Below are 19,461 nucleotides of genomic sequence, written 5' to 3'. Positions count from 1 at the left end.
GAATTTATCCGATCGACATTGCCTAGTATATTGTCGTTGATAGAACTGTATCTGAGTCTGTCATCCTCTCATCAAAGGTGTCGTTGGGGCTTCTCGTTCATGTTTTAATTGACTGTGTCTTCTTTCATAGAGTACAGACACATGGAACAAATGGTTTTGTGGGTCTCAATGGTGACTACCCATGTAGTTAAATTACATGCCAAACCTGTTCATTTACATTACTCATAATTTATTATTCATCCAAAAGGTGCTAAATAAATCAAAAAGTGCATACTTCGGAGTGCTTATAAGTGCAGTGGTGAAACCTTTAAAATATGATGCATATAAGCGACGTGGAGTATCCACAACTTCAATATGCAGTCCAGTATTATTACTGATTCAAGAATATAAACTATTCCATATTGTACAATCCCCAGTCCAGTATCGACATTTCGTCCCACAGACTAATTTTGGTGGGTATTCTTAAGACAAAAAGTCAGACTGTCAAAGCACCTCGGAAAATGAATCATAGAAACTATAAACCTCATGGACTGATTAATTCTGTCAAATATTCTCCTACAGAGATAAGCACAAACCTCTCAGCTGTGTTTCCTGCACCTGTAGAGGTCTCTTAACGAGCTCAACAAAGGTCCCTTCTGTAATAATTGAACACTTATGTCTCTAGTGGTGTAACTAGAATCCTATACTCACAGCAAAATAATTAATCTAATGATGTAACCCAGTACACCTACAGGATCCATATGGCAAGCTACATGCAAATGATTTAAAGCCATCAAAGGTCACCTGTTTCTACTGCATTCACCAATCTATATTAGTGCACCAACTATTCTCACATTTTCACTCTACATTCTCCATTGCCTATATTGATCAAATGTTGCTATCATATAGGCATATAATAACTGCTATCACGAGCAATAACTGGTAGAGATTACACCTATACAGAAGACTATGGACTGGAATGTGAATCCACCTATCTAGAATCTTTTAGGGTCTGCCAAAGGATACTAATCCTGAGAATAAAACCAGCAGGACCGGTAGCAATATTGTGTTGTAATCGCATCATAAACATGTGCACTCAAACCACTCTGGTTCGATTCCACCACTGGTACCAATGAGATGGGGAAACCAAGCTACCCAATAGCAGGAATACTCAGACATGCTACAGTGAGCACCATTGTGCTAAATATCCCCTCCTATGGGGAAAATACCTCTGCCGTTGACGGCAGTAACAATGGCCCTGGTACCTGAGCTCACCTGCGCCCGCTCATCTAAGTTACCCAAGTTGAACAATGCGCGCAGAGCAGCTTTGTGCTTATCATCCAGTTGGTTTTAGAGAACTAAACCACTAACCATGGTGGCCATCTTGGGCTGATTGCGTCCTTCCTGTATTTGTGCTATCTTGCTGTACACCAATCTTTGATCCCTTAGTTACATGATTTAAATCATATATTCTGTACTTTTATCCCCTGGTTGTTTTTTGAGATTTAAATCATATACTCAGATTGTGCTCTTAAAACCCGGTCATTTTTTTGGATAACTAGACCACTAACCATGGCGGCCATCTTGGGTTGGTCACATCCTGCATGTATTTGTTATCTCGCTGTACACCAATTTATAATCACTTAGTAAGATAATTTAAATAATATACTCAGTTTATGGCTATCATGACCCTGATCTGTGATTCATACTAGAAGCTTTCTATTAGGTCACGGAGCACCAAACAATCATATGGCGTAAGTGCATGATATAAGTGATTTGTACATAATGATTGATAGAAGTGATTTGTTCATAATGATTAAACCAAAGTAAAGCCATTTCCTTATATATACATTAACCAATTCCTAGGGTAAACTTGTTGTGCAGGCATGTTTCCGCACACGCTACTTACTGTCTATGCATACCAATAAATCCATTTTCATAAAGTCTGAGTACCAACAGAAACCACACAAAAATATACTATGTTCAAATCAAAGTAGCAGCCACGATATTCTTTTGCACACGTCGTTTAATGCATTCACAGGACTTTTGACGCGATCCATCCATTTGCATTCTCTAAGGTTTAGCAATTCATTCCAGTTACGTCTTCTGGAGTCAGGTTTGACCACATCAAGTCATGCCACCTTAGCATATCCCACGTGTGTTCTAATTCAGTGAAGTGCTTGACAAGTGGTGCTCCCTCTGTGCAACTTGTTTTCCTGTTCCGATGTTGGCAGATTCTCTGCTTGATACTTTGAGTTGTTTGTCCCATATATATGCGATGATAATGTAGGTCACATTTTTACTGTGCAGTTTGAATGGCCGCTCAGCTCTATTTTAACCTCTACTACCTCAGTAGTTTTGTTTTCCGATGTGGGGTCCCCACATCTGAAGTGGCCTACAAATGATGGTAGTCCCCACACTTCTTTTATAGTCTCTAGTTTGAGGCTCTCCTTATGCTCTCACCACATAGTATTGTATGCTTTTTATTTCTTTTATGAGCAACAGGGGATTGATGTTGATTTTGTCCCATATAATGAGTTAGTGCCTGTTGATTATCTTATTGATTGTATTGCTAACTGGAATATAGGTGGTTACCTAAGTCATACGTTCATTGTTCTTATTCGGCCTGTCTCGAGGGGTAAGCAAGGACTGTCTGGGACAATATCATGCCCTTTTCAATGTGTGGCGTACTATCTTACAGGGGTATCCTCTCTCTATTAGTTTAGTAGATAAGATACCTGCTTTTCTAAAATAATCTGTTTCAGAGTGCAACACCTCAGAATGCAGAGGAATTGTCCCTAGGGTATGTTGTGCTGTAATGACCTGGGATGAAAACTGTTGTACGCTAGTAGCAAATTTTTCTTGATAGGTTCATAATATATTGTTATGTGTATATATAGTACCTCCACTGTGTTTCACCAGAATGTCCAAATAATTATCTGTTCTTTGCTGTAGTTATGGGTGAATCTTAAGTCTTGGTTTTGTATGTTAACCCATTCCACAAATTCTACAAGGTCTTGGCTATCCCCATCTCTTATCAAAAAGAATATTGTCAATATATTTTCTCCATATAGTGATATTAGTTCAGCAGGGATTAGCAGTCAACAGAATTTTATCATTTTGAAACTCAACCACAACCAAATTCGTTCTGCTTGGAGCAAAACAGGTTCCTAATTGCTACTCCCTTCTTTTGTAAGTAGTAGTCGCCTTTTAACAGGAAGTAGTTCTTTCTCTACGCCTCCTCACTCATTTGTGCAAGAAAATCCACAGGTTGGTCTCTTTGGGGCTCAGATTCAAGCATTTTACGTACTGTACCTAAAGCCATTTTTGTACTGTCTCTGACATAGGAAACAATATTAGATATGTGTTGCATTAGATATTGCTTCACATATTTGCAGAATGGCTCCAGAACTGAACACACAACCCGAAATTATTGGTCTCCCTGGTGGGTTTTGACTATTCTCATGTTTCTTTGGGTAAAGTATAGATTACCGATGTAACAGGAAATGGCTTATTCTTGCAGCTTAGTGCAGTGTTCATCTAAGCCCTATGCTGTCTTAGTATTTCATTCTCATTAAAAAAAATACCTGTCTAGTTTTTCTAAAAACTCAAACATTTCATTTTTAATTTTGAAAAAATCTCGACATTCCGTAACTACAAACCCCAACTAGTACTTTTCTCTCATTGTGGTCAAGTAGGCACAAGGAATATTAAATATGGGGGCAGCAGATATCTGCTGAGGATGTATTTTCCCATTTACTATTTGTAAGATTGGTCCTCGTCTGTCTCTTTCCTGGTTGATATTGGCCTTTGTCCTATCCTCTGCCATTGCCCTTGCCTCCCCTTCCTCTCTGTGGGCTGTCTAAGCCTAAAACAATACTGTTGGGGTGGTGGAAATGGGTGTGAAGGACTTAAGCTGCTGGTTCCTCTTGTTCATCAGAGCTAGCAGTAGTGTCAGACAAAGTGATTTTCTTCCTTGCGTAGTGATAGCCTGGCCTAATCATCCGGATTGCTTGCTTGGCTATAATAGTCACTTCTTAATTATGGGTATACCTTCTCTTTGTTGTACTTTGCTTTATCTTTATGGACTTTGTCAATTTTCCTTGTTTGGTTTATGGGATGGAATTCAGCAATACTCCTTTGTAGGTTATCTAAAGTGACCTTAGCATTTTCTGGGAAGATGCCATTCCTAATCTTCTCTTCAAGTTCATCAGTTTGTTTTTTAATTCCTGTCAGTTCTTCTAAGGCTGTATCTATCCCCAATACCATCCAGTACCTATAGCAATTATTAGAGAGAACTGAAATTCTTCCCGAATTTTTCGTTGTGTATTTTTCACTTGTAGTCCTAGGGGAATGATATCTGCTTTTAAATATTCTGTGAGAAATTGACCATGTAGTTCAGTGCGTACTGCTTTCTTTCAAACTTTTAGGTGTATCAAATTAGTTTTAAAGCTGTTCTGTGCTCAGCTAGTCCCATGTCCTAGCAGATGCCCCCCCTATTATTTTTGCAATGTATTCTGGTGTTGTGAACTGTGTCTTCTTTGACGATGGAGTCCTCACCGGTACATCAATGGTGGTTTTGTTGACAGCAAGGATGCTGACTGACTGTTTTGCTGATGGCTCAAAGAAAACAAGCGTTTGCAATGCAATAGGTCTCGCATTTGTGAGAGTTTAAGCAATTGGCATTGTAAATGACAATGTCTTTCATTTATCTGTTTTGATAATTAACACATGAATAAAATGCATTGTCATTTACAATGTCAATAACTTAAACTCTTGTAAATGAGAGACCTATTTAATTTCAAAGAAGCGACTGCCATTGACCCGGGCCGCTTGGAAAGTGAAACCGCGCATGGCTCACTTAATATTGCAGGAAAGCATGTTGTGCCTGCAGTAGGAGAAACTCATTAAAGAAAATAGTGCTTACAGACTAAATAAGACATCCCCTATAACAGAAGTAAAAGGGCCAGTCCTCATGGGAGGTTACAAATGAAGACAAGGCAGTACTAAGAAGGGACTACCAAGCCTATTAAATCAGAAGCCAGCATTTACGAAGGACAATGACAAATATGGGCGGAGAGTGGTTGGGGCTTCAAGTCCATACTCGAATACAGCATGCCTCGCAGAGCAACACATGCGTTTCCCAGTCTCAACCTAAAAAGAGAACAACCCTTGAAACTAAGGGTACGAGATCTATGAGGACAAACTACAAAAATGATTCCCCTAGGTTACATGTTTACCTATCAATATGTGTCAAATGCTCTGTGCAAAATTCACAAATCCTAATTCTGAAAAAAATATATCTTTCATTTCAACATTATTTCATTAAAACATGCACTCATACATTACTATTCTCACATACACAAATGTCATCATAGTATGCAAGACAACAAATAAAAACCTAACTTGATCTAATTGCTTTTTGATTTTTTTTTTTACTCCATCTCCTAACTCATCACTAAACATTGAATACTTCAATTATCAATAATAATTAGTTAATGGAATGACATTATAGAGAAAAAGGAAAAGCTTTATGTACTCTGTATGCAGGTCTGACATATTGACGCAGTAAGAATAATGGGTGGCAATGAGAAAAAGACAGAAGCCATAAAAGAAAGGTAATGAATATGTGGGGATCTATTTTGCAAAATATATAGATATAAATATATACATATGGTTCCACCAGTAAAGTGTACGGGTATAAGCCATTAAGATAACCTTAATTGAATATAAAATGGGGATTATCTGATGCTTTATAAGGTGCTAAGAACAGGTTAGCACCCTTGAATCCCTTTTTTGAAGGCTGATAATTTATATTTGCAATTTTGGTACATTCATATCGTGAATTCCGAGTAATTGATTAGAAGAATTAGAATTATCAATTAATCATGGCAATCACAAGACAGTTTATTTTACAGTGGGTTTATGGACATTTTTCGAGATTCAAATTGAGTTATATATTTGAGATAGGAGCTCAGTTGGAAGTATTATTGTTAATATAGAGTTATGCTTTCTGTGCAAATAATTTATTTTTATGTTTCTTTGTTTTTAGGGTGTTTTTAACCACATATAATAGACTGATATAGGTACATATCTGCATTTATATTTTGGAAGAGTTTAATTGCTGGCCTGAAGAAGGTGGTTTGTACAAAACGTTAAGCCACTGAAACATGTCAACAGTTGTTTGGAACTCCTTTCCCATCTTGCATTATACGAATCAAAAAGCAATATTGATTTATTCAATGTTTAATGAAAGGAGAAGTAAAAAAAAATTAAAAAGCAATTAAATAATGGTTGGTGTTAATTTTTTGTCTTTTGTATTATGATGAAATTTAAGGATGTAAGAATATTAATTCACGAATACAAGTTATGAAATAATGTTGTAATAAATTATATATTATTTTCAGGATTTAGGGCCAGATGTACGACCATGTCATTTAGTCGCAATTTGCAAGTCGCTAAATCACAGGTACAACAGTGTATGAGACACTGTTAGCGATTACTAATGGGGTCGCAAATTGCATGCCTCATTCAAATTAATGAGGCACTCTCAATTTGCGACCCTATTAGAAATGGCTGGCCCTCTCGGGTATGGTGGCCTGCTGGGCTCAGCAGACCTCCATGTCTGGGACTGCTTTTAAATAAAGCAGTTTTTTTTTGCAGCCCGTTTTCCTTAAAGGAAAAGGGGATGCATTTAAAAAAAGAAAAAAACGTTTTCGTTTCTTTTTTTAAGGGCAGGTCCCAGGGACCACTGCCTGCCCCCGAAAAATATTTTCCCCTGAATTTGCAAAGGGGAAGGGGTCCCCTGGGGACCCCTTCCCATTTGCGAGTGCTTTAACACCCTCTTGAAGAGGGCAGTAAATTGCGAGTCACAAAACATTTACATAGGCCTCCAACTCGCTATTAGGAAGGGACGCCCTTGGAATGCCCCTTCCTAATAGCAACTCGCAATTCCTATTTAGCGAGTCGCAAAAAAAATTGCGACTCGCTAAGTAGGGATTGTACATGGCCTATTAGATTTTGCATGCACAAACGGGTCACAAAACCGTTTGCGCATGCAAAATAAGGTCGTACATCTTGCCCTTAGTGTTCGGGTATTTTGCACAGTGCCTTTATTTGTCACACCATGATAGGTTAACATATAACCTAGGGGAAACCTTTGTGTTTGTTTTGTTTGACAGCTCCACAAATACCTTCATTTTAGGAGTGAGTGGCTCACCACATTCAAGGCTCGGCTGTCCTCTCGTGTGGACCTTTTGAAAGCTTTTTTTCTGTGGTTCATCAGTGGTTCAAGCTTTTTCCTGAGATAATAACTTTGAAGGACGGTCAGGGAGTGAAAGTGCCCATTTTCAGGATGTTTTTGAAGAGCCCTCCCCTTCCTCCTCAGAGGTATCTACATCTCTAGATTTCGATTTTTGGAGCCATAATAACATTCTAGCCTTTCTGTCTTTAAGAGTCTCTGTAGAGCCCTTTGCCTTGTGGACTAGAGGAAGACAATATAGACACTCCTTGTGGGGTCCTTAGAGTAAAGCCTAGTTTTGCCACAAGTGTTACATGGTCTAAAAGTACTGTTTTTGGGGCGAATCCATCATTGTCGGATCTTTTTAAGCTTAGGGACTATAATAGATGATAGCTAGTCTTAAAGAAAAATTATGAAAAACCTCTTATCAGACAGGAGAGAGCTCAGAGGGACTCCCTTTGAACACTACGTGCAGTAGAAATCTGAACTACGCTGGCCTGGGCGAGGAAGGCTGAAAACAGCGTTGCTGCTGTTGCTTGAGTTTCAGATCTTTTACAGTGATGCGAATAGGCTTCTGTTATCATATTAAAGTTTGTTTATGTACTGCTCTCTGTGTCTATCCTGGGAATCCAAGCTCGACTGCAGGGATGATTCAAGCATGTGAATGTATGAAAGATATCGGTTCTGGAGAACGGAAGAGACATTTGAGGCATCCGAAGCCAGAAAGAGGAACAGGCCAGTAGTGAAATGAACAAAAGCTGTCCATCCTTCAGTTAAATATGTATTGTTCCTGTACTCAGCAGGGGGAAGTGTCACCTGCAGTATATGGAAAGACACTGGAGCCGTTTGAGTACATCCATAATACACCTCAGGTTGTTACCAGCAATGCCATGCATGTCAGTCCTGCAGCGCCTCTTCTGTGAGCTTTGTGCTATGCCCCATCTAGAATTCCTCCTGGTTTGACGCTTACCATAGCCGGGAGAAAGACCTCAAATGATGCCTTGTGGGAGACTGCGCATCTCTAGAGGCAGCGCAGAGCTCAGCAGCACAGAATTCCCAATCTCGAGACAAAAATGTTTACAAGGTATTGGGCACACCTTGTGTCTGTACAAATTAACTCTTCCCACTATCATGGTACAAAACCTGTATGGAACTAGGTACACTGTATACCTGATGCTCTTTCTTTTGCCTCACAGGCCAGACCACCTGAACAGCCATGTGCGGCAGGTACATTCGTCAGAAAGACCCTTCAAGTGCCCGGTAAGTGAACCCCTACAACCGCCACGCAGCTTCAGCAGCTTGATGCTGTTTCCAGCTAGTGTGATGTGCTGTGCTGTGTGGGTGCTGTTGCCTCCGTACCATTGTTTGCACCAAATGTTTTAGAAGTGCGGCCACCTGTGACCAGGATTCACGAAGTCCCCTCCATCCCCTTATGTTAGTGTAGGATCTGTTGGTGACCGTAATGAACCACCGGAGGCGGGGTTATTTGTAGCTCCTTTATTATAGAGAGGGAGAGCCGGCACATACGTTGTACCAGCCCGCCTTGCAAACGCCACACTGTAAACGTCACACTCTTTCTGCCAGCCCCCACGGGAAGTGACGTGATGCACGAACACTAGAGTGCGACTCCACACATCTCCCCACTTAACAATATAAAAGATAACAGAACAATGCCTCTTAGTGCCGGGTGCGTAATCCCTTTGGGTCACAAGAGAACAACAAGTGGCTGTTTATACAACAGGCTGAAATCAGGGCCGAGAGGAGGTGATGCGGTGAGCGGGGAAAAGAGAGAGGAGTGACAGCCAAAGGTGAGGAGGAAAAGGTGAGAAGAGGAGAATTACATGTCATACTCGCTGTATTTCCTAGGTAACACCACTGTCCTACCAGTGCGAATGAGAGGGACGTGTGGCTCTTGTGTTTCCCCTGAGAGGGAATTGCTTTCTTTTGTGCTCCCTACTGGGCTCTTGTCATGTGAGGAGGTAGCCCCCTTGTGTGAAGTCTGGGTTGCCCGTGTCATTAGTTGCCTGAGGTTCAGTGTGCTGTGTGGAATCAGAATTGTTCCTTTCTGTCATGGTACCTGCATCACCCCCTGTCCCCCTCATCGTGCAATTCCTCACTGTGCCTAAGATGATGCCTCCTTCCTCATTGTCCGATTTCCCCTCCACTATATCCAGGGCTAGTGGTTGCATTGCCCTTGTTCCATCCGATGACTTTGTTGCATTTGGCCATTCTGCTTTGCGACCACACTTTGCCATCGCTCAGTAAGGCGGAGTGTGAGTACAGTTCTCTGATTTGGAGAGGCTTGGAGAGGCTTGCTGAACTTGCTGTCGCCTTCTTTCACCAGGTTGCACAGTTTCACCCGGACCCAATCTCCCGTTGCTAAGGAGACTTCTTGTACTCTATGCCTACTATCATAGTTGGCTTTGTAAGTCTTCTGCGCCTTCTCCAAGTTGCTTCTGGCTACCGCTGGTGACCATTTGCTTTGTAGTTGCAGATTCATCCAAACGTGGTTGTCTCTGGTGAACAGTTCAAAATCCTCAGAGGAAGGGAACGGGCTATTTCCTGTGAAGATGGATGTTATGCGATATGCCCACACCGTGTTCTTGATTTAATTTTCCCAGTTCTTGCTTGCAGTGATGGCCGCTTGAATGGAACCCATTATCACTCTGTTGAATCGTTCCGCAAGACCATTTCCTGCAGGGTGATACACTGGTGTGTGTTTTGCCATGATCCAGTTCCTCCTGAGGAAGGCCGACCACTTCTCCGAAGTGAACTGGGGACCATTATCACATGTAATCACTCTCGGAATGCCTTCCCTTAAGAACACGTTGGTGAGAAAGGCAATAACCACATCTGTGTCCACCATCTCACAGACTTCCACCTCTGGCCACTTGGAGTATCTGTCAACCAGGACGATCACATATTTGGGTATCCACCACGAATCCAGAACCGGACCCAAGATGTGGACTGACAATTCCTCCCAGGGGTTGTTGGGCATGAGGAACTCACCCATTGGAGGTCGTAGCATGGTCAGTGATTTGTCTGCGTTGGCACAATGCTCACAAGCCCTGACATACCGCTCCACGAAGGTGTTGATGGCTGGCCACCAGTATGACATTTTCACTCTCTTCTTTAATTTCACGATCCCTAGGTGTCCTTTGTGTGTTATGCTGAGGATGCGGTCCACTAACTCACGCGGGGGGACTACTTTGTCTCCTCTTAACAAAAAGATGGTGTCATTGCTGATGGACAGTTTGTCACGTACCTCCCAATACTTCCTGAGATCGTCTCTCATGTGCCTCTTCTCGGGCCATCCACGTGTAACACACTTTTTCACGTGCGATAGCACTGGATCCTTGTTGTAGGCTGTCTCCCAATCCTGAGCGCTGATGATGTCCTCTTGGTCGGTCATGAAGGGCCACACTGTATTCGTCCCACTCGCTGTGGAGTGGTGCCTCCACCCAGTCAGCAGAACGGCTAAGGTAATCTGCCACTTTGTTCTTATGTCTTGGCAGGTATTCTACGCTATAGACTAAATCCAAGAGTCTGAGTGTCATCTTGGCGATGCGTTGAGTAGCCGTGGCGTTGCCCATGGACGTGAGAACCTTGATCAATGGTTTATGCTCCGTCCTGAGTGTGAACCGGGAACCCCAGAGGTATTGACAACATTTTTCCATGGCCCAGATGGACGCCAGCATTTCTTTTTCGATGACGCTGAATTTCTCCTCATTAGGGGCGAGGGAACATGAGGCATTTCATTGCCATCCGGGGAACGTTGGGACAGGACCGCCCCTAAGCCTTTGTCGCTAGCTTCAGTCGTCAAGATGCTGGGAGCTGAGTCGTCAAAGCCGTGCATGGGCATGACACCGCAAATGTCTTTCTTGATGCTCTCGAATTCCATATCGGACTCTGACGTCCAACTGAACTGGTTTTTCTCCTTCAATAGTTGGCGCATGCTGCTTGTTTTCGTGACGAAGTTCCTGACAAACTTGCTGTAAAATTCAGCTAACCCTAGAAAGGAGCTAGTTACCTGGTGTGGGTGCAGACATGATGGCGTCAACGTTCGCCTTCTTGGGAGAGATCCCTTTGCCGCTGATCTCATGCCCTAAGTATGTGACTGTGTGGAGACCAAATCTGCACTTTTCCAGTTCCGCCGTAAGACCATTCGCTGCCAATTTCCGTAGCACTGTTCTCAGTTTGTCTTCGTGCTCCGCTTTGGTCTTCTCCATGACGAGTATGTTGTCCTGGAAATATAAGACACCGCTGAGATCCTTGAGCAATCTATGTATCAATTTTTGAAATAAGTCGGCGGCGGACGCCAGGCCGAATGGCATTCGCCGAAATCTGTAACAGGCGAATGGGGTGATGAAGGAGGTCAGCTTCCTGCAGGAGGGGTGAAGCGATATTTGATGATATGCTGATGTGAGGTCTATCGTTGAAAACCATTTTATTCCCTTGGTCTGGGCCAACAGTTTGTTGATTCTTGGCAGCGGGAATTTGTCCATGACTATATTCTTGTTCAATTCTCTGAGGTCTATGCAGAGGCGTACTTTGTCACTTGGTTTCCGTGCTACGACCAAGGGCGCCAACCACTCCTCACTCTCGATGGACTCTATGATGTCGTTGTCTTCCAGGCGCTGCAATTCCAGCTGCACCGCCTCCCTACAGTTGAAGGTAATATTCCGAACTTTATGGCTGACTGGCACTGCACCTTCTTTTAGCATTATCTTGTGCTTGAATTTCAACAGTTTCCCTATGGCCCGCCAAAAACTTCAGGGAATTCCTCTTGCCACGTGGATCCCGCAGACAGGGCTGAGTCGCTCGTCATGAGCACTTGTGTGACTCCGCTGGGGTTGAGTTGGATGCCTAAAGCCCCTTGGTCGGCCCAGCCAAGAACAGATGGCCACTTTAGAGCAACATACAATTTGCCCATCGTTTCTCTCCCTTTGAAGTCGAACTTAAGCCGTCTGAACCCGACCATGGGGATTTTCTCTCCCGTGAAGGTGACTGGGTGTACGTCGGTGGGGTGTAAGTGACTCCCTACTGTGGTGGCAAAGTCCCTGTCCCAGATTTCTCTCTGGATTATAGTGTATGGGGACCCTGAATCTGCTACCATAGAAATCTGTACCCCCCCCCCCCCTCCATGGTCAACATGCAGGAGGGTTTTTTGCGGCTCTTACAATCAATGCCCATAACATGGTCCTCAATACAGAGGATACAATCATCGTCACCACCCTCCCCATCGTCTACATCTGATTCATACACGATACATTTAACTGTTGAGTTGCTGGGTTTCCGTCTGCAGACCTTACCAAAGTGTCCCACCAGCCCACAAAATTAACATTTTACATGGAGGGCAGGGCATCTCTTATGTACCATGTGAGACAGACTGCCACATCTGTAGCAACTACTTTTTTGTCACTGGGAGGTCCAACGGCCACGGCCTGATTAGTCATGGACCTCCTACCCGGCTTGTGTCCTGCACTGTGGGAGGGCTTGTCACTGGCCCCTTGTTTGTCGCTCACTTTGCACACGGTTGGCTTACTGTCACTCTCCTTCTTGGCTGCTGCAGCACAGCGTTTTGACAATTCCACTCGTTTGACGATCGCTATGATGTCATTCAGGGGGTCCTCCCCGCTAACTCATAATTTCTCCTGTACGATAGTGTGCACTGTGTGCATGATGATCTAGTCTCGCACAAATTTGTCGTGGAGGTGGCCAAATTTACAATTCACTGCCAGTTTTTTTTAGCGCTGCTACATAGTCTTCTATTGCTTCTGTCGTTTTGTTTCCGCTGAAAAAAATTGTATCTGTCTAAGGCAGTGCAAATAACCGGTTGATATCGGCAATCCAAATTGTCTAAGGCATGCTGGAACACATCCGTGTCCTCTGCGTCTCGTGTTTTCTTAACCATCCCCTCGTAGACCCTCAACCCTTCAGGGCCCAGATTGTGTAGTAGAATTCTCTTCTTGCATTTGCTTGAAAAATCCTCCTCCCCTTTGTCATCCAGGGCAGATAAGTAGTTGAGGAAGTAGGAGTTCCAGTCAGTCCACTTCATGGCGGTTCCAGTCAGTCCACTTCATGGCCGGCTCCCCTGGTTTCGGGAAGAAGGGGACTGGGTTGGTCAAGGAGAAGGTTTGGGCGCACATCGTGCTGGACCAGCTGCAGTGGAGAGACGGAGACTGCTCACTTGAGAAGGGGGTGCTTTCTACACAGCTCCTGTACTCCTGGAATGCTTGTCCTAGGAGTGATGAGGTGTGTGTTGCACAGCAGGGCTATGCGCTCAGGACGCGCATCAGGGATAGCCTGGAGGTCGACAGCCACACTGATGGCTGCCTTGGACACGTGGTTTTATGCTTCTCTGTGGCTCACAGATGGCATGTAGTGCTGGGTTGCTGGACAGGCAGTGTGCGTGTCCTTACACGCGCGTCTGGGATGGCTGCCGACATGTAGTACGCCGTCTTTCAGCGCGAGGAGTTAGCGCGCTCTTCACCAGTGCTGGGAACGGTTGCAAGGGATTAAGTTTCTCAAACGCGGTGCCGCGCATGGGGTAGTAGTTGCATAAGAAACTCCCACTGAGTGCAGCGGCGCCGCTGCTCTCCCTCTCTCACTGAACTCTGTGGTGGTGAGCGCGGCTGCAACTGCGTTCTGGAAGCTCTGCCTGCGCGGTGTCAGTCACAGGCTCTCGGCGCGTTGCTGGCTGCATGCGGAGGTGCGTCCGACTCGTCGCCAGTTGTAAGATTTGTTGGTGTCCGTAATGAACCACCGGAGGCGGGGTGATTTATAGCTCCTTTATTATAGAGAGGGAGAGCCGGCACATATGTTGTACCAGCCCGCCTTGTAAACGCCACACTGTACACGTCACACTCTTCCTGCCAGCCCCCACGGGAAGTGATGTGATGCACAAACACTAGAGTGCGACGCCACAGTTAGTGACATTGTGCTACTAGAGAAGGTGCCCTTTACACACTGCAACACGTAAATCGGTGCTTCCTATTGATTTGTTCACCTATGTAATGAGACTCCAAAAACTAAAAAAATCTTATACACATGCAGCACTCCATCAATTAGTAAATCTCAAGACCAGATATTTGTAGAAAACCCGTTATGATCACATCTAATTAGTAAGTCAAATAACATTACATTATACACTGGGCTTTCACTATCTCCCGCCCTACAGATTGTTGGAGTGATACCCTTAATACACCGCGCTGCATCTTGTCCTGCACTGTGATTTCGGGTGGTGTCCCCCATATCTTGGGCATGCCTGATCTCCTTTATCCCATGCGGTTGAGGATTCTGTTCAGCCTCAGAATGCTCCTTGTGCTGCACCATGTAGGTGGTGTTAGACTGCTGTTCTTTACACCATGAACAGTCCTCATTTTCTGCACCCCTGGTATGATGAAACTTGTACTGCCAGAGATGGTGCCCTTTGTACCTTCGTCATTTCCCCTCTCCTGAAGCCCACGTTTTTCAGGTGTTACCTTTCATACCTGGGCCACTGCGCCCAGCTTGGAGCTGAGAGGGGATCTATAAAACTCCGCTAACTTACCCATTTGTACGTCCCCTGTCTCCGGGCTGTAGAAACCTCCATCTCTCCTGATAAGGTTCATGCTCAGAGGTTGAACAGACTGTAATATTCATTAAAGTCACTAGAGGGCAGCAGACCATTACTCTTCGTGAGCTGTCTTGTAAGGATGAATTATTCCTCTCCAACTCATCCTTGCCTTTTCCCCTTTACCGGTTTCTGTGCTTTCTTAAAGGCACTACCAGGATTCCCTCTTTCTCACCCTACTATCCCTCTCTCTTTATGTGTAGAATTACATTTCCTGAATTTTTGATTAGAAATGAAATGTATTGAATCTTTAATGTTTCTTTTTTCATTGTACTCTGTGTCTCCTTTCGTTTATCCTCCTTCTCTTTTTCCTGTGTACTTTCGCTCCCTCCTTCCACGTCTCTCACCTTTGTATCCGCCCCCTTGCTACTGGTACTTCCATGCCTTCTTCCTGTATTAACCAACGTTCTTTGGCACACCGCAACCCTATTTAGACAGGCATCCCTCATGTGTTCAGTAGTGTACCACAGATCCCATTTTTCAAACATGTTGAACAAACACAGAGATTTTTATCTCAAATAATCAGACTATTTAATTCTGTTGAGTGTATCCAAACGAAGTAGTGGACCAGATTATTAATGGGCATCTTTCAGAGATGTCCATCTTCACCGGGTAGTAGACGGAAAATGTCATTGGACGAGGAAAAGCAGTGGGTGCTTGGAGGGACAGACCATGTAAAAAGATTTGGAACGAATAATGTGTATGGAATAACTAGAGGCTGGCGGCCCTCAGCATTTTGAACAGGGGCAGCACCGGGGCTGGGATTGCACAGTCGGATGCAGGGACATTCAAACCCTTTGGTAGACACCCATGTGCCTGTCTAGAATGTAGTTACCTAGGATGTGGCGAGGCAGTTCCAACTAACTATGGCCTACTAGGTAACTGCAATTTCTCAATTCATGAAAAACAAAGAATCAATAAAAAGAGGTCTAAGAATGACAGCAGCGGGGTCTTCCCTTCAAAGCTTTATTTACCAAATAGTTCGACCCTAGGCAATTACTTTTTTCGATGATCACGAAGAACCATGACATGATGCACTATACCGCAACCTCTCGTGTGTATGGTTCATTGGGCCATCATTTTGCCCTAGTTCTAAACATAAAAGGCTTATATAGAAGGAATCAAGACTGCCAACTCGCCTATTAAATCATTAATAATGTCACAGCAGATAGGATGTGGTCCATTAATTTTAATAGAGGCAGCTCACACTAGTAATCTAATCGAAGGTGCTGAAGTGAAGCAATCCAAAATACGCTTTTTTTAATTTAAAACTTCATATCTCGGCGATAAACAAAGTGGCACACTCCGACCTTTGCAGAAGAGCAGGTGTTACTGGCGAAGTCAGAGCTGTTCCCTTAAGAATCCACAGCGCTGTTTTTCCAGACAGGATGCAACACGGATGGGACTCTGAAGAATTATGGGACCCAGCGGTCACCACCTCACTACCCCATTGAGGATTGCAGTGAGGCAGAAGATGCTTTGGTGTTGGGTGTATACTTTGCGGTCCCAAGGCCTATGAATTATTGCTGCCCACACCCAGTCAGTTGGGTGGCTTCGCAGTATGGGCATGGTCTATTTCATAATGCAGACTGTGATTACTATGACTGGCCCTGGTAAACATGCTGCATACTGACAACCTCACCAGTAGCCTGTTGTGAGGCCTGCACCATAACCCCTCCCCTTTCTGAGGCTGGTGCACATGCCCTATGAAGCAGGTATTGTTTCATAATATTTGATGTGAGATACCTATATTCCTCGGGAAGACACCGGAGCCCAAGGGGGTAATAGTCAAGCACCAAAACATGCTGATAGAAAACAGAAGTATGGTCCATTACTCAACCCACCTGTTAGTAATCATGTGGTAGGTTGATCAAAGTAAAAAAACATTTGTAGCTCACCCCCATAAAATCCTAATACACATCTGAGTGTTTAACAAATGAAGTACACCTAAATGTCAACATAAGTGACCTAACCTCACCCAAGTTAGGGAATAGGTAACTAGAAGTCTATCCAGAGAGTGAGCACTAGTACTCTTGAATGCTTCCCAGTGCAAGACATGGAACCCCCTGATGAAGCATTCCACGCTGGGTAGGTGGACAATCTGCTTCCTATATTTCCAGGAGTTTTGTACTTATGTATGTTTGTTTGGGGAAATTATACAACATTCCTTCAGCACATCTCACTCTTAGGTGCTTTAGTTCCCTATGTTGTACCTGTGCTGTATGTGTAGGAGAATTATGTGATGTTCTTTATACCATTGCCACCTGCTCTTAACTTATTATTTGTGTTAGGGAAGAGCTGCTGCTGTCTTGTGAAGCTCAGTCCACAAAAGAAAAAAAGTGAATCCACATTGCCAGTGCTTGTTTTAGAGGATGATGTGAGTGAAAAAGTGAAGCCTCACAAAATATGTGAACAGATTTACTTTTGGTTTAATGAATGAAACAAACTGGTTTTTTTTTTAAATGAGCTAGGCGACTTTAATTTCTTTATAAATATAGCTGACAAGTGGCTCCTTGTCGTGTATAATACATCCAGCCAATTTTGGCATTTTAGCCATCAGCCCTTTGCATGCTGGAGCTTTGATCCCATTATGAAAATGTTAAAATCAAAACTACAAGCCCCACAAAGCAACAAGCTGTTGGCTGAAAAAGAAATGGATACTGGTATCCTATGTCATTTTGCCAAAGCTCAGAGTTGTGAAACGCAAAATTAAATGTAGACCCTGGCTTTCTGGCAGTTTTTTCTTGTCAGCAATTACAGGTTAAACAGCCCAGTGAGTGAGAGGGCAGAGATTGAGATGGAAATGCCAGCATCTCCTGTCAATGGGCTAACACTAACATTCCTTGGAATATGTTGTAATCTTAAATTGGCATGTCACAAGACATGCGTCCTGTTACTTTAAGTATGGAATGCTTGTACTATTCTGATGTTGCTATGCTTAATGACACAACTATGTTCTGGAGCGTTACCACTGTAAGCTGATCTGTGGTGGGATTGCCAACGCTTCTCTGTGCTTCTAATAAAGTATCCTTCATGATGATCTTTGGTGTGGAAGGCATTACTTTACAACAGAATACCAGCTTGTTAAAAAGTCTATTTTGCAGAACAGTAGAAGCAGCAGTTTAGAAACACAAAGAAAAGAAAAATAATTGCCTTCACTCCCTCTTTTCTCCAGTCCATCATCAGGGGGTTGGGGGGTGTGATTTAGGTGGAGCGCTCACAACACCACTGTGTTGCACACTGCTCCAATAAGAGCAGCACAGGCTGCAGGTGTTGCCCTGTAAGGGCTGGCAGTGAACTAGAGGTGAGGGTGTGTTTTTCTGTCTTACATTAGAGTAGGTGATAGAACTTGCGAAGAAAGTGCCATGTGTTCATTTCAAGACACTAAAAAAAAGTTCGGAAGGAGTCCTTTACTAATAATTGTTGGATGTTAAACTCTGTCACCTGCTGTGCTTGACTGGTCATCTCCTTTTCTTCTCTCACCCTACAGACATGTATGGCTGCCTTTGCCACCAAGGACCGGCTACGCACGCACATGGTGCGGCACGAGGAGAAGGTGCCGTGCCACATCTGCGGCAAGCTGCTGAGTGCCGCCTACATCACAGATCATATGAAGGTGCACAGCGAGGGGCCCGCTCATGTGTGTGACCTGTGCAACAAAGGTATGGGGAACAGCACAACCCAGGGAGTCAGTGTGGCTAAAATGTTGTGACTGGGGCACAATTGGCAACACAGTTCTAGTTATGGCTCATGGGTTTGACAGTGTTTTAGTAGTACCATCTGCTCTTTTTCCAATTGTGTACGTTTCATTATGGAGCAGCAGCTCCATTTCTCTTCCCAATTGTGGTACATATTCTAGAGCTATAGATAAACTTTATCTACCTGTGGGCAAAAACGGAGCATTTGAGGCATTAGCAAAACATTTGCAATCTATTCCTCAATTTGTGACATTTACATATGGGTTGACGGTAAAATGTCCCATTAGAAGTGTCCGTGGCATCCGCTGGAACGTCAGGCCCTTTCAGAATTTGGGGGTAAGGGTTTTCTATATGGACGCGGATTGTCAGGAGGGAAATCTGGGGAGTGCCCTGATATCCGTTCAAGGCTGTCATTTTGGTGTACAGTGAAATTGCCCTTGGTGGCTAGAACGGCTTTGTCAAAGATATTGTCAGCTTCCAAGTCCTGTACTTTTATGCAAATTTACCGGTGTGAATTCACTGGAGTTGGTTTCAGTCCCTTGACACCTTAATCCGGGAACTGTTATGGGATGGACGGCGCAGTCTGATCTCCCTGCGGACTCTGCAGCAACCAACGAGGGAGGAGGGCATGGGAGTCCCGAGTTATGAATTGAATTTGTATGTGGCCCAGCTGCAATGGTTGGCTAGGTGGCTTGCGGCTCTGGCCTGACCGATGTTGGGGAATCTGTTAGAGACTTCTAGCTGCAGATTTCTTACCGTAGAGTTATCCCCAGGTGTCGGACTCCGGAAAACGTTCAAGAGCAGTACTCCTGTGCGCAAATCTGTGGAGTCGATCAGCTCAGCGTGGTGTCTGTGCCAGAAGTGACGTGCGCAGTGCCTATCTAGGCGCCACCCCAATATGCTAACGTCTGTTTTTTTCTTTCCGCACC

At 43.9% G+C, this 19,461-nt stretch overlaps 1 protein-coding gene across 2 annotated transcripts in view; it reads left to right on the top strand.

Moving 5' to 3' along the window:
* The window catches only part of MAZ (MYC associated zinc finger protein), a 121,162-nt gene that overhangs the window by 74,368 nt on the left and 27,333 nt on the right, over nucleotides 1-19,461 (top strand). For both annotated transcript variants that reach the window (XM_085618806.1, XM_085618805.1), the window contains exons 3-4: nucleotides 8,416-8,479; nucleotides 18,325-18,496. In XM_085618806.1, coding sequence (XP_085474932.1) covers nucleotides 8,416-8,479; nucleotides 18,325-18,496 — 236 coding nt within the window. The remainder of the gene's footprint in view (nucleotides 1-8,415; nucleotides 8,480-18,324; nucleotides 18,497-19,461) is intronic.

This window comes from Triturus cristatus, chromosome 7 (genome assembly GCF_964204655.1).
Source record: "Triturus cristatus chromosome 7, aTriCri1.1, whole genome shotgun sequence".
NCBI lineage: Eukaryota > Metazoa > Chordata > Amphibia > Caudata > Salamandridae > Triturus > Triturus cristatus.
This window is presented reverse-complemented; position numbering and strand designations above follow the sequence as displayed.